General features: G+C 39.9%; 2 protein-coding genes across 3 annotated transcripts in view; one reads left to right on the forward strand and one right to left on the reverse strand.

Annotated features, from left to right (window-relative positions):
- Positions 1–14: 14 nt before the first annotated feature.
- LOC308399044 (protein mono-ADP-ribosyltransferase PARP12-like) lies at positions 15–16,681 on the reverse strand. Its single transcript, XM_080885986.1, has 12 exons — positions 15,565–16,681; positions 14,561–14,696; positions 13,567–14,050; positions 13,432–13,482; positions 13,218–13,344; positions 12,342–12,501; positions 6,856–6,976; positions 6,662–6,758; positions 6,163–6,238; positions 4,003–4,133; positions 1,940–2,091; positions 15–1,681 (listed from the first exon to the last, which is right to left on the reverse strand). Exons 1-12 carry the CDS (start codon positions 15,837–15,839, stop codon positions 1,341–1,343), a joined length of 2,151 nt encoding a protein of 716 aa, XP_080742112.1. The 5' UTR covers positions 15,840–16,681; the 3' UTR covers positions 15–1,340.
- A 3,044-nt stretch (positions 16,682–19,725) lies between these two features.
- The window catches only part of etv6 (ETS variant transcription factor 6), a 29,234-nt gene continuing 22,059 nt past the window's right edge, over positions 19,726–26,900 (forward strand). The window contains exons 1-2 of one of the 2 annotated variants that reach the window (XM_080885987.1): positions 19,726–20,120; positions 23,821–23,950. In XM_080885987.1, coding sequence (XP_080742113.1) covers positions 20,091–20,120; positions 23,821–23,950 — 160 coding nt within the window. In that variant the 5' untranslated portion in view covers positions 19,726–20,090. The remainder of the gene's footprint in view (positions 20,121–23,820; positions 23,951–26,900) is intronic. The other variant, XM_080885988.1, reaches the window with a different exon arrangement.

Consider the following 26,900-nt stretch of genomic DNA (forward strand, 5'->3'; position numbering starts at 1 on the left):
ATGCCTCCTTTTTAGAATAGAATAGCCTTTTATTTTCTTTGTGCATGTACAAAACAAATTGTGGGTTCTCCACATCAACTGTGCATGAAATAAAAATAGAAACAGTAGGACGGCAAGAATAAAAAAACAGACAAAAGGAGTACATACGACAAAATAAATATATACAAGCAAGAGAAATGCATCCAGAAGAAATGACCAAATTAGAGGACAGGTTGCAAAGTGCTTGGAAGTAGTGCAATGGACTTTGTCTGAGTTGAAAGAAGTGTAATGCTATATCAGATATCAAGTTTTAACGCAACCTTTATGTTTTCGTGACTCCAAGAGCAGTGGTGTGCGCTCTGTAGTGCACAATGGGACGATCTTAAAGAGATTAAGAGCCACCACAGCATCGTCTTTGAGCTTCCCTTTTAATATTTTTCTCTTTTTTTTTAGGTTTTTCCAAACACAGAGCTGCTGTTTGTTTCTATTCATGTTCTCAAAAGTTGGTCCCTGCTTCTTGTTGCTACCATCAGGCACCAACACATAATCCATCATGTGTCTCGGACAAGTCATTATAAGAATTTCTGACTCTAATGGTCTAATCTGACAGCGTCCTTTATCATTAATTGACATTTTATGATTTGTTTGCATTATTAACACTAAATGTGGCAGACATATAAAACCTCCGAAGATAATCATGAGGAAAGCACTTGGTTTTTTCTTCTGATAAGGTTAACTCAGTCCTGCTGTTTTTTAATTATTCTGTATAAAGGCTGGTCTATTTTCTATAAACAACACCTCAGCAAATGGGATCGTGCCAACCTTTTTCTTCATCTTCAATATGCTCATAAATACAAAGTGAGAGGAAATGCTGGCAATTTGTAGAAAATCATTTTACATTTGGTCAAGGTGGAAAAACTTCAGCATCAAAACAACAAAAACAGAAATAGAAATAATAAAGTGCAACAGGAAAATGTAAAAATATAAATCATTCATCATTCAGTAATTTCATCAAGGTTTCCCCATCATTTGAATTTAACCTAAAATGTTTTAATATCATCTGACTGAGAAGCTAATTAATCATAAACTGTTAATCTACATTAACTACAGACCAGCTCACAATTCACATTTTCTAATCGTCTGGAAGTAAGTAAGAGTTCTTTTCTATTGTGAACATATCTGTCATTAATATCTACTGCTTCTTTTTTTATATTTATCTCTACATAAGATTTTTTTGTGCTTTTTTGCTTTCAGGTATGTGTTTGCATATGATTAAATTATTCAGCACAAACTCTATTAAGCTCCTTCAAAATAAAATTTCCATTTCAAGACACTGCCTACCCCCTTTTACACCACTTTTGTTAAGCAATGACACAAGAATTATTAGTACTTTGATTAAATCCTGCTATAGTTGCTGCATTGCCATTGTGCACATTAAGTAGGTTTGTGGTCTTGTACTGTATCAGGTACTCGGGGTAGATCTGCTGCTTCTCAAACACCACATATATGAAGGGGTCCATTACATCGTCTACACAGCTGTCATAGAAGTTTATGCCCCCTCCATCCTTGGAAGGAGGTCGGCGATAATCAGAGGACCCTATGGTGAAGTCTCCCACCAGCACCCGTGAGATGAACATGGCTCTCTCATCAGTGTCTCCGGTGTAGTTGTGGGAGTAACTGGCATCACGGGCAAAGTAACTACCTGTGTTTAGACACCAAAAGATACAATTATCAAAACTTTATTTGTGGGAAAAGACAAAGGGCTACGCATTATTTTCTTCAGTGATAAACAGAGACAAACAAAGCCTTTGGTTTATTTTTTTAAAAGTATCACTTCCCAGCACCCAAGGGTGTCACAGAAAAGACTGCAAGATTGAAATGAGAATGTTTGGAATTTTTGATTTTAAACGTATTTTTTCTGAAAACATAATTTGAATATTCAATAACCGTTTTAACTCACCTTTCCCATAAGCCGTTCCATGAGTTCCACAGATTCTCCAGTCAAAGTTGTGGTGGCAGATGGTGTCTGCAAATTTGGAGTAAGTGCCATGAAAAAGCTTTTTCTCCATCACCTTTCCATCTCTGTTTTTGCTCTTCATTTGATTTTTCTGCCTTGAAATAGGAGGCAGGAAAAAACTAACTCTAACTGGTACATGTACAGTAAGTGCGGGAATATAAAGTGAATAAATATACTATAGACATCTACAGTATACATACTATATACATCTGCAGCAGCAGTCTCTGTAGCCACAAGTGGAAAGCAGGATAACATTGAATGCTAAATGCAGCTAAATGCTGTATAAACAACAGACGCAGCTTCTGTTTCTGAAAATATAGCTTAAATGTTCAGCTCAGGTTTGCAAAATTGCATCTGAACAAACCACAAGATTTCTGGAATAATGTCCTTCAGAAAGATGACACCAAAGCGGAGATGTCTGGCCACAGTGCACATCAAACAGAGTCTCTGCACAAACACCTCATACCAGCTTTCAAGCTCGGTGGTGGAGGCGCGGCGATTTGGGTTTGTTTGGTCTTTTACACAACAGGACCTGAGCACCTTGGAGTCACTGAGTCAACCATGAACTCTGTATACCAAAGTATTCTACAGTCTAATGCAGTGTTGGGCAAGTTACTTTGAAAAAGTAATTAATTATAGTTACTAATTACTTCTTCAAAAAAGTAACTGAGTTACAAGATTCTAAAAGTAATTGATTACTAGGAAAAGTAACTATTGCGTTACTTTAAAAAAAAATGTTTAATTTTAGAGCATTATTGGCTGTTTTTGACTACTTTCAATTCTCCCTCTACATTTCACCTTGAAAAACTCTTTCCTTTGCCTTGTTTGGTCTCATCCTTTTCAGCACAACCTCACATGTTGGAATTTACAGTTACGTTTTCATTTTGACATACTGTATTAACACAATTGATCTAAAATCAGATAAAAACATTAACTCTGAGTAGAAAAAGTTATCTTTTTTACTGTAACAACCACAAACATGTTTAATGAATCATATTTCATAACTTTGAATGCAAGTATAAATTGTAAATTTTAAAATCATACGCACAAGTTTTGCAAACAACAAAATTGTTGTTGCAGTTTGCAGCCATTTACCTTTTACCCTTTTTTAAATAACCATTTCAAGCTATTTACATAACAATCAGGTGTTCTCCATTCAATAAGATGCCACACAAATTATTTGTGCCACTTCAAATATTTCTATCCACTATAAAGAAGAACATCACACCTGATACCTGCAGGTCTGACATAAGGTCATAACCAGAGAGGTCTCGCTGCGCTGTCCTTAGACAGTAAACGTGACGACACTATTGAGGAAAAAATGCCGCGTATATATTGTTTATCATGACTCTGGTTTTACGTGGCCTATCACCACAATTTAAAAACTGGTATATATCACCTTATTGCTTTGTCATCTTGAAGTAGTCGTGTGATTGGCTTACTACGACTACTTCATTCTTCCTCAGTCAAGCAGCAGCACTCATGCGATTGTTTTGCCCCCTTAGCTCCAGGTGTTTTGCCAAAAAGTAAGTAATCTGAGCGCGCACAGCTGCTCAAAGCTGTAGCGTCCAGATTACTTACAGCTACTTCCGTGCAACTGATATAAGGTGCGGTAACCTGAACACAGCTTCAACCGTCTGTTTGTTGAAAAATAGTAACACCGCATTTTAGTAACGGCGTTGTAATGATAGGTAGCAGTAATTAGTTATATTACTCGTTACTGAAAAAGTAACGCCGTTACTTAGAACATTGTTATTCCCATCACTGTTCAAATGTGAGGCCATCTCTGAATGAATCCTGAATGAAATACAGGGCTTTAACAGAGCGGTGCATAAATGAATGCCTGCAAACCTCAGCGAACTGACAGCTGGTAATACTATATACACTTTAATAAAAAGCTCAGTCATATCAGTTACACAACCATAACCTCACTTTAGCTGGCAGCAGTGGTACAGTAACTTTATACTCACAGTGAAAGATGGGTGCACATTAAATGAAATACGTACAACTGAAAGGCTTCCCATAGAGCTTTGTTCTGAATCCTCTCAATGTTGATGATGTCACAGTCTTTCATGGTTTTATAGAAAAGAGCTTCAGCCTCCTTAAATTCTTCTGAGCTGAGCTGGAGTGAGATTCGCTGTATGAAAAAAAAACAGGCACATTAAATATTTTTATTCACAATGACAACGAAAAATAACAAGTGCTCTGCTCTCTGCTTTTCCTCTCACCCCCAATTGCTCATGGCAGATGGCCCCGCCCCTCTCTGAGCCCGCAGTTAAAACTGAGTTTTTTTCCTTCCCACTGTTGCCAAGTGCTCGCTCATAGGCAGTGTTGGGAAGGTTACTTTTAAAATGTATTCCACTACAGATTACAGATTACATATTGTATCTTGTAACGTATTCCATTACGTTACTCAATGAGAGTAATGTATTCTGAATACTTTGGATTACTTAATATATTATCATGCTTTTTTACAACTACATGAATGTACTATTGCTGGGTGATTTATTACTGAAGGTTACTCGCCATACCAACACCAACTAGATGTTTAAATCTTAATATAAATGAGTAACAGTAGGTGGACATTAGGTAAGGCTGCACTTTTTGCAGCGATCTCGTATAGAAAACTATTCCACACGTATATAAAACAGGTCAGCGGCTCCGAACCGTAGTAAAGGGACCTCTGGCTAATACGTCGGGTACGTGTCGGGCTCGTAGATGAAAACTAGCTTTACTTTGTTGTCTGGGTCAACTTTGCTAGCGAAAGACAGAGAGAGGCGTTGGAAGGCTGCTCCAACCGAACTTATTGTTTCGGAGGAAAACACGAACACAGTCGAGTCTTAACAGCTTACTTACAGCTGGGCTCGTCAGGCTCTCTTTTTGGCTTCAGTGGTTATTATTATATTTACATGCTTCCAGCTCCTGTTTCTGCTCGATGACAGCTCGTACTTTTCCTTTTTCTCCCTCCTCGCGCTCACAGACACATAACGGGTATGACAGTCCATTCTCCCTGTAGCACGGACTACACTGCCCATGAAGCTACATTCTTTAGGGCGATGCCTGCAACACTCTGCCTGTTGCCTTCATATTAAATCATTTAAAAAAATATTTCTTCACGTGACTATGAGACGCGAGAATGAGACGTTTGAGCCTCTTAATGCGGGTTTTGTTTGGGTTTCCACCGGCGTGGAATTACCAAAAATAGAGAGGGGACAGCCTAACATATGAAACAGGAAAAGACGGCTGTGTAATCCATTTATTTTAGCAAAGTAACTGTATTCTGAATACCACCTTTATAAACAGTAATACAGTTACTCATATTTTGTATTTTAAATACGTAACGGCGGTACATGTATTCCATTACTCCCCAACACTGCTCTTAGGGGGTTGTCTGATTGTTGAGGTTTTCTCTGTGTTATTGGAAGGTTTTAACTTAATATATAAAATGCCTTAAGGTGACTTTTTTGTGCTATATAAATAAAATAAAACTAAATTAAATTGAATCGAATAGGGACAAATTGCCATCCCAATGCTTAACAGCAATCAGCTAATGTGTTTCTTAATAATAATGAAATAATAATTAGGCTGCCCTAATGTAATATACTTTTTTTAGCCTATTCAAAAATACTAAAGTACTTTTGTTTACAAAAAAGAAATAAATGCCTAGCAATGCTAAATTGTATGTTTTAGCTTGTTTACTTTGAATAAATTGCTACTTAACGTTTTTTAAAAACTGGTTTTTTTCTTCTCCTACACCATTTGCAACAGAAACTCTGTTCTCACGGCAGATTAGCCAGACGGCTGCACTTCATTCATTTTCAAATTATTTAAGAATTTGTCACAAGAAAAAAAGACCCCATAAAAAACAGGAATAAAACCTTCAAGTGAACGAACATGAAGAAGCAGAAAACCTCGTATGAAACTGTCTTTTTCTGCTTCTAACTCGTTTTTATGAGCTGTCCTTCTAATAAATGAATTCATCCCGTCCAATGAAAAGCTTCGCATCTTCAACGCCAACACCATTTTGTCCTCATGTCTATTTGTCAGTAAATTTACTTGCTCACTTCTGTTATTAATATTATTAGAATACAATTAATTTCGAAAACATCTAAATTTAAGAGTGTGACTTACAACAGAATAGTTATATTTTATGTTTTTTACAATACCGAGCATCCTGTTTGAGGGATCTGTGTGTTGTCCCAGGTTTTTGGTATTGAAGTGGAGCTTTGAACTGAAGACCTTCTGCAGAGAGAAATTCAAATTTACTTTAATGATGTCATTTTTATAGAAGTTGAAAAAACAAGGCCAATTTTATTTTTGTTTAAAATTAAGTTTACAACTTTCCTGGATCCAGCATCAGCTCTTGTCAAGCTTTATGAAGCTGTACGCTACAACAACAATATTGTTTTTTATTTGTTTGCTTTTGGTTAGTGAGCTTTGTTTGACTCTAAAGACCAAGGCAATATCAGTACTTTGGCATGGTTACCTATCAGTATTGAATAGAAATTACGTTAGATTCAAGACAATATGCTGGTCTCTAGAGATCTTGGTGTAAAAATCAAATCCCATCTCCAACTGGAATAAAGATGACAAGAAAGTTCAAGTATCTAATGAATTTAGAAAAAAGTAAGGAAGTCTGGTGGAGCTGTTTTGGGGATGACATACCTGACTTTCTTTTTTAGGGCATCTGCAGCAGAGACAAACCGTGGCCGTCTACAAACAGGCCTTTTGGTGCCGTAACGCTTGTTTGTCTGCATCATGTCTGAGGGGCAAAAAAGTTTAAACTTGCACAACAATTATAAAGCTGATTTTATATTTTAACATGCAGAAGTATGCATGGTTCCCTATTCTTTGTTTACCTTGGAAACTGAGTGAATATGACTGTGAACCAGCAGTGAACTCCACCACGTCTTTATCATTGGCCAGGAACTTCTCCTCCAGCTTTGCACTGTTGATGTCTGCTGCTTCGTGTCCACCAATCTGCAAAGTGAGAACAGTAAAGGTGTTTTTAACCTTGAAGGAAACCTGCATCGGCATATGAACAATGAACAGTTCATAAGAAAAGGACAACTGCCAACCATAGGGAGGGAAAAATTGATACACCATAGTATCGTAATATTTAGCATGGTAATATATTCTGGAAATACTATGAACAAGAGAGCTGGTTTCATGGACCCTCGTGTTTACATTCAACTGACGATCATCCAACACTGGACACACTTAGCTTGACAGCGTGGCTTATCACGCAAGTAAAAATAAGACTGGAGTAAAAATTGGTGGCTGCCTGGTGATTTATTGATTTATTTATTCATATTCTGTGACCAACTACAACTTGTAGTGAATACATTTTTGCCCAGAGCTTGAGGATGTTGCACACTTGTGACCACGTTTGAGCGCAAGGTTGTCTGACAGGAGGCAAACTTACTGAAACCAGTTGCAGTCAGACTTGGACTGACTCTAATCACTCACAGAGAGATTGGCTAAGGTTTGCAGATAGCTTCTATCTAATTTATAAATGCAGACATATTACCACTTTAAGATGACAAAGCAACAAGGTGATATATACCAGTTTTTAAATTGTGTTGCTAGGCCACGTAAAACCAGAGTCATGACAAACTATATATACGCGGCGTTTTTCCTGAATAGTTTCGTCACGTTTACTGTCTAAGGACAGCGCAGCGAGCCCTCTCTGGTTATGACCTTATGTCAGACCTGCAGGTATCAGGCTGTGATGTTTCCTTTATAGTGGACAGAAATATTTGGAGTGGCACAAATAGTTTGTGTGGCATCTTATTGAATGAGAACACCTGATTGTTCTGTAAATAGTTTGAAATGGTTATTTAAAAAAGGGTAAAGGCTGCAAATAACTTTGTTTGCAAAACTTGTGCATATGATTTTAAAACTGACAATTTATATTTGTTTTTAAAGTTATGAAATATGATTCGATAAACATGTTTTTGGTTGTTACAGTAAAAAATATAACTTTTTCTACTCGGATTTTATGTTTTTTGTCTGATTTTAGATCAATTGTGTTAATAAAGTATGTCAAAATGAAAACATAACTGTAAATTCAGACACGTGAGGTTGTGCTGAAAAGGATGAGACCAAACAAGGCAAAGGAAATAGTTAAAGTGAATTGTTAAATGTTGTAATTTTTACAACAACAGAGTCCTGAGCAGAGAGGTCCAGCTGCAGTGTGTGCAAACAGCATCAGCATGGATGGATGGAGATGCGTTTCCAGCAAGCTGCAACTTCACTGTGTGTGAAGATGACTTTTGAGGAGACTGTCTGAGTGACATTTGCCATGTTTGGAGTAAAAATGGCAAGATGAGACAGTGGGAAAACACAGGACAAAGCTGAAGAGAACTGTCTGCCATTGGACTGCAACGTGGGAGAGGAGAACGGAGTGAGAGGAGCAGGTGAGCACACAGAGGAAGGCTGTCGTTTAGTGTGGGAAATCAAAATTTGGGTAAGCAATCCTGGGAAAAAAGCAAACTGCTTTAAGTGGGAAAATTGAGAAGGAGTCTGGACTACAAAATGAGAAAGGTACACAAAAAAACACACACACAAACAGCATTAACCATACCAACCCCACATACACATACAATGACACTCATGAAGACCAGAAAGCATCTTAAGCATGAGATTCTGTTTGTCATCTTGTCCAAGTCACTAGTAAGATGAAAAGTGATACATAGACTAGTGGACTGAATATTATAGGAGGACAAATGATTGCATCATAGGGAGAAAACAGAATGCTGATGAGAGGTTTTGACTGAGTGAGCTGATTGTTGAGTTTCTGGTGTGTGAAGAAGTTTTAACATGGCACACATTTGGTTACATGAGAAGAAACTCATTATGTGATGAGACAACAGGGTTATGCTGTGTGTTGTGTGTGGCTGATTGGATGAATGTTTGAGATCAAACTAGCTGATGATTTGTCTTTTGTTGCAAGGTTGAGCCTGCCAATTAGGTTTGGTATGATCCCCCCCCTTACTTTTTATTTTGTTACTTTCATAGTGCACTGAAAGTTTTGTTTAATATTCTCTCTCATCTAAGAGGATCTGAACGTTTGAATAGGGAGAACTACAACATGTTGTTGCGAACGGTTGCAAAGTGAGTTTCTCCAAAATTAGAACGGGCTCAGGTGAAAGCCACTTGTTTGGGACAATTAGGAAGCGAGTCCCTTTCTAAAAGGATTCAGCGAGGTAATCCAGTCTAAATTCTGTTTCTTTTTGAAATGTCATCATTTTGCTGAGGGTGGAAACAAAATGCGACGATAGGTTCCACTATCAGCAAAGAAAAAAAGAAACAATCGATGAATGAATAATGAGTGAAAATAAAAAAATGGGGAACTGACTGACTGGTAAAAGCTGACAAGACTGACTGACACCACTATTCAAGGTTACCCCATTCAGATGACAAAGGAGTGGATGTATCTCTGTGTGTGCCTCTTGTTGCAGGAGCAGGAGGACACCACAGGAGGAAACTTGGGTCACATGACTATGTGAACTCTGCAAATTTAACCTTTTTAGTTGTAATTTTTCTGGATGTTTTTGAATTTACCAAAGGTGTTATTCATCACCTTGTGTTGCTCACAGAGATCACTGTGAGAAAGAGTGTATACACCTGCGCAGCACTAACATTTACATTTCTTTTCTACAGCAGAGGGTTAATCATGTGATTTGATCATGTGATTTACAGCAGGACACACAACTTAGTAATGTTTTTCTACCACAGGATTACTGAGATTTTGTGTGTCAAGAAAACTGTGGTTACAGGCTGTGTGTTGGTGATGAAATTACACTGTGTTGTTGAGAAAATGTTGAAAATTACAGGGGAAGATGTGAATACAGTGTGATACTGTGTTGAAACCAGTGTTACTTCTGTTTTTTACAGCCGAGTGTTAACTTTATGACCTTTTACAGCACCTCTGGAACCTGTTGACTTAGGCCCGACCTCCAGGATGATCCGTGTGTTTGGCTAATGTTTGTTTTTCCTTTAAAGCTGCTTGTAAAGGATTCAGCACAGACAGACAAGTGACGATTGAACAGATGTGCAGTGGTTACTCAATAGTTACATGGGGCTTATTATCTGACCACTATTGAGCTCATGGTGAGTGACAAACTTAAGAAAAGTCACTGTCCAGTCACTGTAACAAAAAATAATTTCCCCCAGGGATCAATAAAGTATTCTGATTCTGATTCTGATTACAATGTGGAATGAAGTGCAGATGTTCAATGATTTGGAGCAAATTATGGAAAAATCAGGGGTTTAATGAGTTTAGAGTAACCCTGCAATTATACTTGTCTCTGTGATGCTGAATACTTTATTAATCTTATGCTACAGTTGGTTGCAAATGTGAGTTTGTTTTAACTTAAAGACTTTGTCTTCTAGGATACAGGCTCCGGGTGCAGCTGGGAGTTAAACAATCTTAACGTTTAACCTCTGACTAATGTATTGACAGGGTTACAGGTTTGGAGTGGAGCTGCTCCAAGAGGGAAACCCTGGAGAATTTTTTTTAGAAGAGAATGTGCAGCATTCTTGTGCATGTCTCATTGTGTGGAGTTGACACATGACGAGAGCCGTGTGGCACAAGAAGAGTGTCAATTTTAAATTTGCAGGTACCATGAGGAGAAGCGAGTAAGGAAGAGCGTCGACAAGATGGAAGCTGAGGCCAGGAGAGACGCTTCAAGAGGACCAGTGAGAAGCAGGGACCATCTGCAGGACAGCTGAAAAACCACAGTGGGTTGCACCACTGGGCTTCCAGAAGATCGTCATGAGGAGACTTCGCACAGCAAAATCTTAAATAAAGTTTCGACGTTGACGTTGAAGAAGACAACTAAGGTGTACGACGTGCTCTGCCTTAAATCGTCAGCGCGTTGGAACAGAAACTGAGGGATGAAGGGAGCGTGCCAAGCTCCAAAAGTGACAGCGCAGTGGGGGACCAGCGATGGAATTGTGGTTCTGTGTGAAGCACAGATGCTAGGAGACTGGGCGATAGTTGACACCACTTTTCCCAAGGATGAAGATCATCTAAAGGTGTCACTTTGCCATGCAGATTTGATGCTCTGCAGAGAAGCCTTCTGCGAGGGAGAGATGTAAACAGAGGAGCCTTTTGTCTACATTTACATCGTGTCAACTTCTCTGAGCTGGTTGAAGTTTTGAGCCATGGGTGGACATGACTCAAAAAGGGGGGAGAAGATCATAAACAACTTGATCCAATTTCCTTTACAAAATCTTTTTCTGCAGTGACAACAGGAAAGGAGAAGAGTTGTAAGTGCAGATGATTCACCAGTTGACTCTAACCCCCACAGGGTGCCTACAGTGAGAAGATTTGGGGGGTTGATAGGGGTCATAAAGAGGAGTGTTGACCAGGCTACAGCTTTGAAGTTAGCTGAAAGCCACATGGACAAACAGTAAAATCAACTGATGTGTTTGAATGCCTGTATACAGCTGGATTGTAGTGACATATGATTTGAGAATGTTGATTCTTCGTGTTTGACTGTTGACATTCATTTGTTTACTTGCAGGATGTAGTTTACTGTGTATGAGATGGAAGAACATAGTAGTTTAGAACATGTATTAATGGTGAACCTTTGCTGCAATAGGAGGTGAATGACGGCAGGAGCTGTGTGACATCTAAATCTACACTGACACTGTCAAAAACAAGTAGTGAGAAAATACTACACAGGAATAATCTGGAGCATAAAAATAACAAAACAGGAGGGAAATGTTAAAGTGAATTGTTAAATGTTGTCATTTTTATGCTTCCCATCTCTACACTGATTCAAACTGTGTGATCAAAGACATTCCTTTGTCTCACCACCTCTCCAGCCACTCTGTGCTGGGAGAGGTTTTATTGTAGATACATCCTATATGAAAGATCTGTTTCTTGTGTTGTAAGCTTCCAGCTTTATGATCATTTTGGTGAGCAGGAGGTCACACAAATGCACCCCCATGACACACGCATTCTCACATACACACACGTTTAAAACATGCTGCATATGAACAGTGCTAATAAAAATGCAGAGAGGTCGACAGTGATCACTGAGTATTTTTAAGGGCTTGTTCAGATTAAACAGAACAAGATGAGAAGCATTAAAACATGTAATGAACACAGTAGAAGTTTGGACCCAAAAGCAGGGTTCATACTTCATCACTAACAACCAGAAACAGTTTTCTGGAGCTATTATTTAAAAAGCTTCAGAAGTGTGTTAAAGGTGGTCCATTTTGTATGATTGACATCACTCATAATTGTCCTGAAAAAAAAATGTTGTGGGTCCTTATGGGTTAATTTTTAGCAATCTGCCAAAATTTCTGTCAACACTCTGTAGTTACTCACAGCGGATGCAAACATGTTCCAACTCCCATCCTGCCAGTACCAAAGCCACTCGGTGGTGTGGATGAAGGTCGGCTCGATCACCGAGTTTTCTGTCGAGAGTCGACGCACTTTGTTCTGTCCAAACGTCATCGTGTCAAAGTGCACGGCCGGGCTGGTACTACTGCAAAAAAACAATCAAGAAAGTATTAACATCAGTTCTACCAAAACCTTTGTGCATTGAAACACTCAATGAAAGGATTTTCCTGTAGCAACAGAAAATCTTGTCTCACCTCATATTTTCTCTTTGTTTTACAATTATGTTAAAGTTTCAAATTATTATTATTATTTTTTTAAACTTTGTCAAAGTTTAAAATGAGCATCTGTTATTTTATCAGTGTATATATGAAAGAAAATATGGAAAAGCTTAATAGTTCCACTTTATCTAAAAACATTGAGATGATTGTGTCACGGCCAGGCGGATCAGCTGCACTGTCTCTCTTCCTCTCTCTCTCCTCTTCTCTCTCGCTGGGGCGGACTCACCGTGGGTTCACGCCCTCGGGAGATGAGACACCTGGGTCTCATGAAGATGATCAGCATTTAAGCCAGGAGGTGACTGCTGCTCCTCGCTGGATTGTTGTCTACCACGCATTAGTGAAGCCAAGCTACTGCAAGTCGGGTTAAGTGTGTTTCCTTTGTGCGTTGTATTTAAGAATGCGTGCTTTTCCCCTGGACCCCCCCCCCCCCCCCCCCCCGCACCTTCTTGTATACACACCTGGTGAATTGTAAATAAATCTTTCTTGTGTGCATCTGAGCCCGGAGTCCTGCGCTTGAGTCCTCCTCCAAACCGTAACAGATTGTGTAAAATAAATCTCTGAAGAAGTTCAATTGTGTGAGTACCTGTATGAGTTACTGGGGTCACAGTAGTCTCTCTCAATTGTCTCATTGTCGGGCAAATCAGTCCACTGGTGTCCCTCTTGGACCTGCCATCGGTACGGCATCTTGTCATGAGCTTTAAAACATCGATCTAAGAAGAAAGAAGAAAGACAGCTGGTCAAAGTCAAGAAAGAACTACATTAAAGCCTCAAACACTTACTAACCATGACTTTCTCACCATCATGTTTGCAGTGACCTTTAATGAAGTACATGCAGATCCCTGTTTTATCTGAAAGAAACAGGAGATATTTCACACACCTTGTTTAGACAGCAGTTTTAGTTCATCTCCCCATAGAAGTGTTTCCAGATTTACCTCTAATGGTCCTCTGTCTCTTGTTGTGCCCTTTGTTGGCTTTTGCAGCTTCATCGTCAGCTGCATGAATGTCACTTGAGAAACGGGCGTTTTCTCGGTTGACCGGGTTACCGTGTTTCCCTCTATCCCAATGGCGTGGCCGCTTTTTGCTCTTACCAAAAAGACTGTTTTCATCAGTGTTGTTGTCATTAGCAGAGACTTCACCACTGGAGCAGTTTCCTCTGTGGACTCTATCTTCCCTGTTGGTTCCAGCCAGTCTCAAAGCCTGTTTATTTGCATAAGCAGCCTTCAAGGACTGAAAGAGTGTGTCAGGTACGCCTCTAACTTTCAAAGCTTTGAATGGCTGTGGAGCATTAAAATCGTGGTTCTTCCAGCAGCTGCATTCACGGATGATGTAGTTCTCACAGATGTGGAGCCTCCTGCAACCATCACCATCCCGACACCTGCTGAACTCTCCATCACCATTGTTGTAGTTGTAGCATATCTGATGGAGAGAAGAAAAGAAAAGATGGTTACAATCATAGCCTGTATATAAAAGATGGATATGGCCAATGTTATATCCATTATTTATGTTAACTAGCTATAAGCAAGAGGCGGATCTGACTGAGCAACTGAGGACATGTAGCACCCACATGTAAGTAGGTATAACCCAAAACCATACTTTGCTTTATCACAGCAATAAAAGCTCGATAAATTAAAGTTAGCAAAATGCTATCTAAATAAATAAAATGTGAAACTGGTGCCCAAGATCCTAGACGTATTGGGAATATTTTTACTGAGGTCATCGGTCAATGTGGGATCATTTTCTTATTAACTTGTTTGCAACAGAAAAACTCTCTCAAGCTTTTTAATATTGTTGTATTTTGTGAAGTTGGTGGGAAGGTTGAGCTGGATATCAGCATGACAAGAAAATGTGTCTAAAGAAAGGCTGCTTGATCAGCAGATCCAGTATTGATTGAAATTCAACTTAAGAGTGCTCGGTAGTAAGACTCACAGCAGGAAGGAGTGTGTGGTCACTCTGCAGCAGCAGGGTGCACAGCTCCTCTCGGCTCAGGCTCTCCAGCTCATGCTCCCTCAGAAGTCTTTGGTTATGCTCAGAGGTCAGCTCATGGGAGAAGCTGCAGCCCCTCCTGTTATAACAGAATCCACACAGCTGATTCGTGACTGTGAGTGCTAGCATCCATTTGCTCAGTTAAGAAGAAAAAACCCAAACCAAAAATAAAAACAGTGTAATACATTTAAATGAGCTGATGTCTCTCACTGTGGGATGATTATGAAAGCTTATCTGTCTGGAACAAAGTCAGCTGTTTTTGAGGCTGTTAGTGCTTAAAACCAAAGGGTTATATCAAATGACAGCCTAATAAATCATGGTAGTAATATTACATAAATGTCAAACTTAGGTTTTGGGACATACGTTTTAATGGGATTAGTCCAATACCAGCTTTTTATATATAGCTGGGTAGAACTAGAATCCCTTTAACATTTAAAATTGAGACAAAAAATTCAACCAAACACACTGTAAAGCCATTTTCCTTTCACTTCCACTCTTTTTTCTAACTGCTAAGCTAAGCTGATGTTGTAGCTGCACATAGACATATTTTCTCTGATGTTTTTTTTTTAAGGGATTTTGGTTTTGCTTTTTCAAGAACAGCTCTATAAATTCTCTGTAGGCTCCTCTTGTTTATCTGTTTGTGTCTTCATTTCTATTCCTGTTATTTGAGTTATTACAATATATGTGGCAGGTGTATGGCAATGTCCAAGGCAAATATTGCATAGTGTTCCTCCCAATTACAACATGGTTCAGTCCATTGTGTCAAAACCTTGTTTGTTGTCAGTAGCAACCGATGCAGATATCAGGTTTACACGATAAAAGAGTTTGAAATCCTGCCTCCACCTGAGCTGTCAGATGCAGCTTTCTGTATACAGATACAGTGTGCAGAAATAATAATACTCCAATGCAATAAACTCTATAATTTACTTTAAGTCCAGCATGTTTACCTGAGCTGGCTGAACTCACAGAATCCGAAGAGGAAGTTTTTGCACAGGTGCAGACCCCTGCACGTCCCCGGGCAGTCTTTGCCTCTGCAAAGTCTCAGGCGGGTCCTGGCCACCACCTTCTCCTGTCCGTTTGGACAACACCGAGCAAATTTCTCTCGGTTCGAAATGATCTCCGACAACTTCGTGGGATCGCCGGAAAACAGATTATACACTAAATCCTCCGTGTTGACTGCTCCTTGGCCGGCGCAGATCATTCTCAGTATTTCCGTCTCCATCGTTTCCGAGCTCTGCCTGCGTTAACTTCCACCTGTGAGACCAAAGCGCAGCCTGACTACAGCTTCATGTGAGGAGGAAAACTTCGGTATCATTTCTGATGATTGGAAAGCGAAACTGAACTATTTTTTATCTTGAACTGATGCTGTAATGCTGCTGATTTCCACTTGGGGGCGTCACCGCGCTGTATGATCTCCTAATGCGTCCCACACCTCGACTGAACAGGAGAAGAAAGAAGGCTTTCTTCCGCTTCACAGCTGAACAGAGTGAAGAGATTTCCAGTAATGCTATAACAAAATCAAGTCTCATTAATTTGATCTAAATGCTTTCTGCATTCTTCTCTTCAAAGAGTCTCTAATCAGATTACTGTGTTTTTACAGTAGGTGTTTAAGATTACATATGCCACTTTTAAAAATCCGATTATTGTAATCCCATTATTGCCATCTGTTAGTCCCACCAGCTTGAAACATGCAGCAGAACGGCTGCTGCCTGCAGTTTGTTTCCACCTCAAACATGCAAAAAGAAGGATTGGGCTTATTGCCTATTATAATCAATATGTGCTGTATTTTAACCGGAAATTCATGTAAAAATTTACTGTCGACTTTTAAATTGATTTTCTCATTTAGATGAACTTCCAGCACATTATAATGGATATGTTTCATTAGCACTGGAAACCAGCTCACCAGGTCTTCGCCTCCAGCTGCAGGAGGAACATTTAAAGTTCCCTGGCATCACTCATCTGCATTTTCTTGTTAACGTGCAGCACATTCCCCACCAGCTTCATTGCTTCCTGTTCCCCTCCCTTACTCCGAGGAGTATAAACATGTTGGAAGTGATTTTTCCATTCCTTCCCCCCCCCCCCCCCCCCTCCTTTTTTATTGCCTGTCACTTCTTCCACCATCTGCTGCCACCAGAAACTATTATGCTTGTTACTCTGAAAAAGCAACATTTTCTTTAGTATCATAAAGGAATACAGACAAATCTGACCAAGAGGATCACAATGACCAGGTTAAGTAGCCTACTATATAGTCATTTGGTCAACAGTCTAAGATGCATAGCACCTTACTTGATTAAGATGTTTAAATCAAATTATTTCGGAGGACATTACCTGGTTCAAAGAACTTATTTTACAGTAACTATATCCTATATAATCGATCGGTTTCCTTCTTCAATATCAACTGAATTTTGATTATCGGGGGCCAGAAAAACAAGCTATTAGTGCTTACAGATGACTAATAACAATGACCAACTGTAGTAAATCCAGTAGTTCAATCTAGTATTTTGGACTGCTAACCCAAATATTCAAGAACCAAATGAAATCAAAACACTTGACTTGGCTAAAAAAGAGGCTGAGCATTTTATGTGGCTGAGGACAACTGCAGAGTGGTGTTAATTACCAGTGTATTTGTCATTACTTCATATTACACATACCCAGTTTGTGCCCTGAGGTTTGACCACCAGTGATATGATCGGTAACCACTCTTGCCTTCCATTTTGAATGGAAGTGTATTACCCGACCAGCAGGCGAAAACCCTTTTTGGTCTTGTTTTGTTTGCTAGGAAAATGTTGGAACCCACAGTTTGAATGGAAGACACCAACTTATAAGCAAACACTTGCCAGTAGAACATATCCTCCCCTACCGATATATTGGTAGGGGGGGCTATATCAATCGTGGATGTTAATTGGCCGATATTAAAATAAATAATAATAAATAAATAAAAGAAGATTATTTTTCACTGTCACTCTATATTTGTAAAAACTCATAAACAACAAGACATAACGAATGTTAGGAAACTATATGTGTGTCTTTGTCAAAGAAAAAACAGTGAGTGATATATCCGATTTTTAAAGCGCTAAATATCAGTATTGGTCTTAAAAATCCTCTATCAGTCTGGCTCTAGTCAAATCTTTCGTTGGTGGTGAAACTGTGAAAAGTGCAAGACAAACCAGAAATGGAGACCATTTGCCATCTAAGTAAAAGTTGCACATTTTGAATGCACACATCCTCTGTTTCCAGTTTGTGTTGCATTTTTCAAGCTTTACTACCACTCAGCTAGTTGGCGAGTGGGTGCCAAGTCAATCGCCTCACGATCACATGGAGGTGTTTGGTTCAATACTCACTTTTTGACTTCTTTGTCGCCATCAGATTTCACTGAGCAACAGCCAAGAATTTGTAGAAAAAACTCACAAACCGGTTATACCAATAGGGGTTCAGCAGGAAGATGTGTAGAAAATGGCAAGAGATACTGCCTGATAACTGATTTAGACTTATGCTTCCTTTCAATGTAAATCTATGAATCTCTAATGACTCTAACAATGACTATAGTTTACAGAATGAATGTCATAAAGTCATCAGAAAAATGTGTTTACTGACGTCACGGTGCAGGGGATCTCTGTTGGTGCGTCCCATTTGAAAAACAGAATCATTCAGCTGGAATGCTCACTCAAGCCGGACTTCCATCTAGGAAAGTTAAAGCAGCATCAATGCCTACTTAATAAAAGAAGATCACAGGAGTGCACGTAAGCTTTAATAACGCTGGAATACTTGAAGAGTGCACCACTAATCTTAGGCATTTGTGACTTGCTAAATAAGCCACACATTTCCTTGCTTTTTTGACTTTATTACTGCTCTTAACTCAGTGTTACATCACACCCCCTCCAATATCTGACTTCAGAGCTAAATGCAACCAAGGGGGTAGAGTGTAAAAGAGTAAGCCACAATAAGTTACGACACTAAAACAAGATTGTTTTCAAACTGCATTGTCATAACCCATATTAGATTTTTAAATCTCTAAATATCCGTTCAGAGGAGTAGCCCCCTGCTGGCCATTGGAAAGAATGCAAGTAGAACACACGGTCCACGTAACATATCATGGTGTGTCTGTGAAGATTCTCAGTCATCCAGGTCATCGTAGTCAAAGGAGCTTGCAAAGAAATGCGTCTGGACTTCTTTAAGTTGCTTGAAGACGTTTCACCTCTCATCCGAGAAGCTTCTTCAGTTCTAAGGTCATGGTGTAGTCCGAAAACATTAGAAATTCTGAGTTCAACATGGAAAGCCCCCCTCAAGTCAGAGTAGCACCAGCAATCTCCAGTTAACCTGAGTTAGCACTGAGCTTAAATGGTAGCGAAACCGTAAATCTTTTAATCTGTGCTACCAATGTTGTGTATTTGTGACTCACTGAATGCAGGGATGATTTTAGGCAAAAATAAAAGAGGCAGAATGCTGTTTTGGCTTAGAACCAAACAAATGCTGTTTTTCATCTCTTTTTCCAAACACAGAGCTCTGAGGTAGCTGTGTCCATTTTCAACATACAGTCTGTGTTCAACATACAGTCTATATGCTTTTTCTCATAAAGCTAAAAAAGCAAACCTAAACCCCCCCCAAAACAGCACAGTGAGGTGTGGCCTAGTTCTTTGAATCACTTGACAACAAATACTTTAAAATTCTTTTTAGTCTTATGTTTGTTTCTTATAGTATTACTACAGTCACACTTTTCGTACAAGGGATTTAAAAAGTATGAGTTAAGCAGAAGTGATTTTACAGTAAATGTGAACTAATTCATCTCATATTAAATCCATGTATTCCTTCTACGCTCACTCGCATTTTTGCGTCTGCCTAATTAAAGCGTGAGGCTTTAGCATTTTGTGTAACCGCATTTGCCTTAAGCTTTGATTTAAAAGAAAAGGCAAATTAAAAAAAAACAAGTCTGTCTTTTTAGCCTCTTCGCCTGCAGTTGTGTGTGTAGCAACGCGACCTGCCTGCGATTTCCTGCTTTGGGTTTCCCTTTAAAAGGGGGCAAGGCTCAATGCTGGGAATTCACGTCATTTCGCCGTTTTACACACGTCCAGATCAATGAGAGAGAGAGAGTGAGAGAAAGCGAGAGAGAGAGAGTGAGAGAAAGCGAGAGAGAGAGAGAGTGGTGTCCGCCGAGCTCTCTCTCTCTTCGGTCTCGCTCTTCCAGGAAGGGATTATTAACCAGCGCGCTGCCGACATGTGAAGGGAAAACACACGCAGACAAAAGAAGTTTTCACGCCGACGACCACGCTATGGACCCGGCCAGCAAATAAAGGAAGGAGGAGGAAGAAAAAAAAGGAAAAGAAGCGGGCTACATGAAAAAAACAACTTCTCCCACAAACACAAGCCGAGCAGTCGGGCTGCCGCTCGCGCTGCAGCTGTGCGGGTTTCTATAAGAAAGGAAAGAAGATAAAGAACAGCGCGCGACGGAAAAGTGGAGAGAAGTTGACTGGAGATAATGTCTGAATCCTCCTCCGCTGCGAACAAGGTAACACCGTCCGCTCACCCTCCCCTTTTAACGCGCTCCCTCGTTTGTCTTCAGGAGACAATTTCAACTGTTTGGTTTGAGTCTCCGCTGCGTGTGATAGAGCCGCCAGGGTTGTATCACCTCCCGCAGACTGCTGTACAGCGCCATTCAGTTTGTTTTGCTAGTCATCTGTTGCTCGCGGCTCCACGCTCTGAGTTCGCCTCCACTCTGCTCATGATTGGAAGAAGTCGTGACTGTGTGACTTACCGACGACCCCCCCCCCCAAAAAAAAGTAAGCAGAGATCGGGGGGCGAACGAGTTGCAACCTGCATGTATCTGTAGCATCAGTAAAAAAAAAAAAAGCTTTCCCCCCTTTAACTATATGAGCTGAAGGTGGGTGTTAGGACTGCATCTGAAGCAGGATTTAATGGATAAGCAAACGCTTGTTCTAGAGCTGAACTGAACTATTCATCTAAAGACAGTGTACGGTGGAGGGGGAATGGTTGATTTTTCCTCCCTTTTTCAACGACGAGGAATTAATCAAAAACAGATACATAAAAAAGGCAAAGGCTGCATTAGAGGTGCATGCATCATTATGCAACATGATTCAATGCAAATAAATGTTTTTTCTGATAGCAACTGTTTGCAGGCAAATGCAGGCATTTAATAAAGTGCACCAGTTGTGACATTTTAGACAGATACAGATACCAATACCGATATTTTATATATTTATTGAAAAAGTGTTTTTTATTCCCTGGGATAAGAAGAGACATATTTATAAAAAGCGACTTATATGTCTTAAAGGCCTTCGCACAAATTTGGAACAGTTATTTTATCGACAAACACACAGCTAGCTAACTGCAAACAACAAACCGATACTGATGCTAGGCCAGTGTTTACTCTGTTTTTGTTTGTGTGTTTTGTGTTGTTTTTATTTATCCTTTTTAAAAGGATATAAAATTAAAGGAATAAAATTATTGTCTGAAAAAATTAGATACCAACCGAATTATCTGTTGGCCTATACTGGGCTAAGTTAGCTATTTGCTGGTCTATTGGAATTCGCATTAAAAGCAGCTGATTTAAAAGAAAAATTGAAGCTGTGTCCGCACTGGAAGTGATTTGCTTATTGCGCATAGCTTTAAAGCTGGCTTTTGGTTACTTGTGGACATTCCAGGCTCCAGTTTTCTAGGTAAGCGTTTAATGCATTCACTACCAGGTTATAAGTCACTTGTGGTATTCTGTGTTCTCACTGATGGTTACTTTTACTGGTCGCCTAAAAGTTGAGCTTATATTCATTCTGCACTTTGAATACCCACAGCTTGTACACAGCTTAAAGATGAGAAACGTGTTGTGAGTGTTGACATTTCGTAGTGTGACCTCTAGAGGGCACACTGCATTTTTAAAAATCTTTAAATCGCCAAATATCGCTATTGATTCAAAAGAAATAAGGGAACTATAAAGACTTTGGCTAAATGTCTGACGACAGCATAATAATGTAAAACTGATAATAAAAGTAAATATCATTGACTGCCATCAGTTTTGGTGAATGCGGCCAATATCAGCTGATATATCAGTGCGTCTCTAATATTTTGGCTTTTGTAGCCGGTGGTCATACTAGGTGTAAACAGCTTAAACCCACTTTGTGCTTTCCAAGAGCATGTTGTGATCTGTGTGATCCATCGATTAATCATTAATGAAGATGATACACGGTTGCAGCATGAAGACAAGGAGACAATATTGATCAGCAGAGACTGAATGCTAAAAATAGCTGATTAACCTGCAACAATTTTTTGATCCGATTATTGTTTTTGTCACACTAAAACTGGCTTTGTGCTTTTATTTTTGGACATTAGTCAAAAATCCAAGTCTATCACTGTAACTGGGACATGTAATAATAGAAATATTATTTGAGGTGCCAAGGTCAGACTGAAATAGCTCAAAGCAATGCGCACTGTCCAGTAACTGAAAACGAAAAACAATGTTTTGTTTGTGAGGGATGTCTGCTCATTACTGAGTCTGATGTCAGGGCACGATTGCTGAGGAATGATCAGAACTTCCCTCTGAGAACTTTTACCGTCAGAGCGAGAGAGGACGACTCCCCCTCACCTTCGGCTCTGTCGCAAATCACTTTCCGTTGGTCCCAGAGGTCGCGTTTTCACAGACTCAGGCAAAGCTGTGTGAAGACGCAGGCAGCTGAATTTTTAGACAGCTGAATGTCAAGAGAAAGGCCTTCTGCCTCTGAGACGAGGAAATAGAAGACTGGAAGATTATTGCTGGGGTTCCACAGGAAATTCCTGGTACATGTAGTTGTTGTGCAGGTCTCGAAGTAGCTGGGTGGTGACAACAGGTTGGAAGGTGAAACGGCAAGAAAAACAAAAACAAAAAAAAAACTAACTAAAAAAAAACCCTGAGCTTCATTTCCTCAAGAAACCAAGGTGGAATCATGCTTTGCAGGAAAGGAAACCAGTCAACAGAAAATTACAGTTAACTGGAAAACCTCATACTTGTAGCCTGCGTTCGATGCACGCCATAAACAGTAGCAGGGCTGAGTGTCTTAAAACGTCAGAGCATCGTGGAGAATACAGCTGCTTTAACCGTTTAATGTTGCACAGTGGTATTAATACAATCAAAGCAGTGTGATTTACAGAGTTCAAACCTTGTAGATTTCTCATAAAAATGCACAAAATCTTTACATTCAAGCAGCAGAAACCAGTGAAAAACTCCCATTGTTGCCTGACTATTGACTGAGAAATTCTTAGGCGATAGTTCATGTTATTCAGATCTTTGAAAGTCTCACCTATGTACTGACTAACCATGAAAAGGATTTTTGTGTTGAAAGGAAATAAGATATCATTTTGTTATTATGTCATTTTAAAGCTTTTGCAAACCACAGTGAACCATCTGAAAGAAAACAAAGCAAATACACAGAATTTGCTTGCACGTCCATACAAGGACGCTGACTAACAATTGTGTTAATTATGTCCTGATTATTATCTAAAGATATTTATGTGTAGAGTGTCTAAATTCCCAGAAATCACTGAAAAGGATTGTTTCCTTGCAAACAGCGAAAACTCCAAATGCATGATGTTAAAGTCATGCATTTCAACATAACTTTATTGCTCTACCGTGTTGATATGATTCATTCTTTTCTAGATTAGTCCAGCAATGAAAGTAATGCTCGCATTTTGACTCATGAAGTAAAAATGAAAACCAGAAATGCTGTTTATACTGGACAATTTCAAGATGATGCTTTTAAAATCCAAAAAGCTGTCATTGTTCAAATGTGTGCCATTTTTAACTGTTTCTGAATCTTTAATCCATGAAAAACCACATAGATTAGTCAGTTTGTCTTTAAACAGAAAACATGATTTCTGATGTAAATCCACTGTGGTCGTTGACAACCAAGAGCAGGAGAGTCTGTGGTCAACATCTTGTCCGTCAGTGTATTGCTTAGTTTAGGACCATAACTCAGTCCAGTGCAACACATGTCCTAAAGCATGCATGGCATTCTGGGTATTTGGATGTCCAGAAAGTGACTTCACAGCTCAACTGGCCAGAGCATCAGTTTATCAGGCGCACAGTCTCCTCTGTGTACCGAGGCTAGCCGTTAGTGTGGGTGCACGGCGAGGTGAGGCGAGTCGGCGTGGTGCTGTTTGGGTTCAGGGCCGGTGCATCGCAGAGCTTTGTGAGCCATGCTTTGTGTCTCTGTGTCTATTCATAGCAGGAGAGGAGCTCTTTCAGTCCTTCCGCGAACCCGCTGCCAAACTCTACTTCCTCCCCCGTCCATGCTCCCGCCGCGAGGCCAGCCAGCCGAATGGAGGACGAGCCTGCCAGGCTGCCTGCGCACCTGCGTGAGTCACACTCTCTTGCTTACACACACACACACACACACACACACACACACACACACACACACACACACACACACACACACACACACACACACACACACAAAAGGATGACCAGTCACTCCCACATGCATCGATCAGCCGGTCATTTGAACAGGACAGATTGATTTTTGTCAGTGTTTTTGGTATCTTGCTCTGGAAATGTTTCCGCTTGGTCCTAAATGATGATCTGGGAAACCAGATCTGAAGTTGTCCTCATAATTTGTTCAAAAATCCCTTGTCAAGGTGAGCTTTTTTCTCTCTCTCTCTCCTGCTGACACAGTTTTAACTTCTGGAGGTGATGGCATCGGAGAGTTTAGGTCAGCAAGCAGAAGTAATGGACTATCAAAGTGAGGACATGAATAAATAAAAATAGTTAAAACTCATCACATCCAGTCAGGGCAGCACACTCGCTATTATCACTGCATGAGTGCTGAGCTGGTCATGCTGTGTCTCTTAGCTGGGAGGCATTGAAGCAGATCTGGGGTCAGGCTTTTAATAACACATGCTTCCACTGGAGCACAGCTGACTGACCTTCTGCACTGCAATAACAGCTACAGACAATATGGACCAGAGAACATACAATACAAGGAACCATGTTTAAATTAAGTCTGTTCAATACACAAGATCCTTACTTTACATGTTCCCCGATCATTCAATTAGATGATTTCTTAAACATCTTTAAACGCAACATCCAAATAAGTCCTTGGTCACCAAGTGGCTTAAGGATAAAGTGTTTACTAATATGAAAACATTTAGTTATTTAATTATCTTAAAAAACTGTGCACGCTTACAGGTGGCCAATCTACTACTTTAAAATGAGGAGATTAGACATATAAGACATCTCTATAAAGGGATTACAAACCTTTGGTTAGCTAGCTTTATAGATGGTATGCTGGATATCAGGAAGTTTTCCTGTGTTAGCAAGTAAGATAAGTAACACTAGCTAACATTATATCACAGGGGGCAGTTAGCCAGCTAGTCTTTCACGTTCAAGTTAGCTTTGTTGCATTTATGCCAATACTTAGCCAACCTCTGAGTTGTACAAGATACACAATGTTCAGTTATTAATAATGATGTTATCATTATTGATTTGGCCGATGCTAGTTCTCCCGCAGTGTATGAGCACGTGTGCAAAAGGTGTCATTCAATAACTTAAAATGAGGTTGTTGAAAGAAAACTTCTGTAACTTAACTTTGCTAGCTCTATGGTTATGTTATGTTTCTATACCCTGAAACTTGTTGTGTGTAATGTTGGCAAACTTGCATTTCTTATAATTTTGATTATTGCTAATCAAAATAGGCAGCATAGAAGGTTTTTGGTACCAGAACATTCTGTTTCTGCTTCTGTTTGTATCCAGCAGTATTGATCAGCCGTATCAGAGTGTGCTGTGGCTGCAAAGGCAGAAATGCTAATCTAAAAAAACAGTTTCTTTAATCTGATCATCATTTATCTCATCGTAGAATATAAACAGTTTCTTGTCACAAAATTGTAAGTCTTAGTCTGAATATGAGTTAAACAGTAAGCCCTGAAACACTGGCTGTAGCCCGGGGTCACTGTTAAACACGTGTCCTTCAGAGCAGACTGGGAACTAATCTAAAAAGAATAACTTGGACTACATCATTCGGTTGTAGCAATTAAGCTTCCAGACTGCGAGTATGCAGGATACAGTCCTGAAACTCTAAAGGTGTGTTTCTGAGGTGACGGTGGGTCCGGTTTGAGCCACAGTACTAACATGCTGACAGCCACTGCAGATGGCTCTCGTGGTCTCTGGACACCCTTTATCAGCATTTATCACTGTATCACTGAATGGTGAGGAAAGGTTATTTTGACACAAATAGAAAACGGATATCAGAACATTTTGACATGGACATGTCGTGCAGTATCGTGGATGACTCAGTCACAATTCAAAACAGGAAAAGCAGGATTCTGTTATTTGAAAAAAAGTTTTTCTCTTCAGTTTTTTTCTGATTGTAAGACTTTGCATTTATTGTGATGCTTTAAATGTAAAGTAGACTGAATGTGAACATATTTGTGAGATATGAGTCAGGCGGCTTTTTTGTGGAAGCATTAATTTTTAAAAAATCATTTGGGTGTCTTTCCTTCTCTGTTCGTATCAGTTGAAACCAGTTGAAGAGCTTCCATCTACCTTTCATGGTCAGCATTGACGCAGCCTAGTCTTTCCAGAGCCGTGACGTGAAGGGCAAGGTGAAAGTGACTAGCCGGCTTTAGTTGAACCAGCAAAGGAGAAAGTCTGATGAAATATATTTGGGAACAACTTGGTGAAGCAACTGGGTGACATTCACAGTTTTACTGGACTAGAGTTTGGTTGCATCTGCTCATTCATTGCTTACCCAATCATAGAGGGGGCGGGGTTGGAGCTGTGCCAAGAGATAGGCTAACAGTTCAAAGACTAACCCTGAATTGCTTCATTGGTGCACATGTCAATATTTAACCAGTTAGTTTTTCTCTAGCCGGTGTGAAGTTCAGGACTCTTGGCGGGGCGTTAGGCTGGGTGTCAGGCTGAAGCTGGATGAGATGCACAGGAAATTCCCTCAGCCCACTTCCTCTTTTGTATTGTTGCAGAAAAAGGAAGAACGCTCAACAGGTCCGCATTGGGTTTCCTGTCGAGTAAACTGATGGGTCACTTCACATCCGCAGACATGTGGAAGTCGAACTCTGTTTTAATCAGATGTCAAGCACAGTTGCTCACGCAGACTCAGACATCTGCAGGTCGTCTTTCATTTTTTTTCTTCTGCAGTGTTTAGTTTATGTCTGCTGCTAAAGGGGATCCACTCTCCTCTCTCAGACAGCCAGCCACACGTCTTTGTCACGGCTCACAAGGTCTAAAACACCTCTGCTCGTCCTTTCTCTTCCTTGCTATATAAACACACGTGCTGGAAAACAAGTCATC

The sequence above is a fragment of the Rhamphochromis sp. 'chilingali' genome (assembly GCF_963969265.1).
Source record: "Rhamphochromis sp. 'chilingali' genome assembly, chromosome: 7".
Classification (NCBI taxonomy): domain Eukaryota; kingdom Metazoa; phylum Chordata; class Actinopteri; order Cichliformes; family Cichlidae; genus Rhamphochromis; species Rhamphochromis sp. 'chilingali'.

Excerpts from the sequence above, each read along its gene's own strand:
- LOC308399044 (XM_080885986.1), bottom strand. The coding sequence starts at position 15,839 with ATGGAGACGGAAATACTGAGAATGATCTGCGCCGGCCAAGGAGCAGTC. Across the intron at positions 13,345-13,431 it reads AGGTCACTGCAAACATGATG|ATCGATGTTTTAAAGCTCAT; the intron begins GTGAGAAAGTCA and ends CTTTCTTCTTAG. Across the intron at positions 6,759-6,855 it reads ATATTCACTCAGTTTCCAAG|ACATGATGCAGACAAACAAG; the intron begins GTAAACAAAGAA and ends TTTGCCCCTCAG.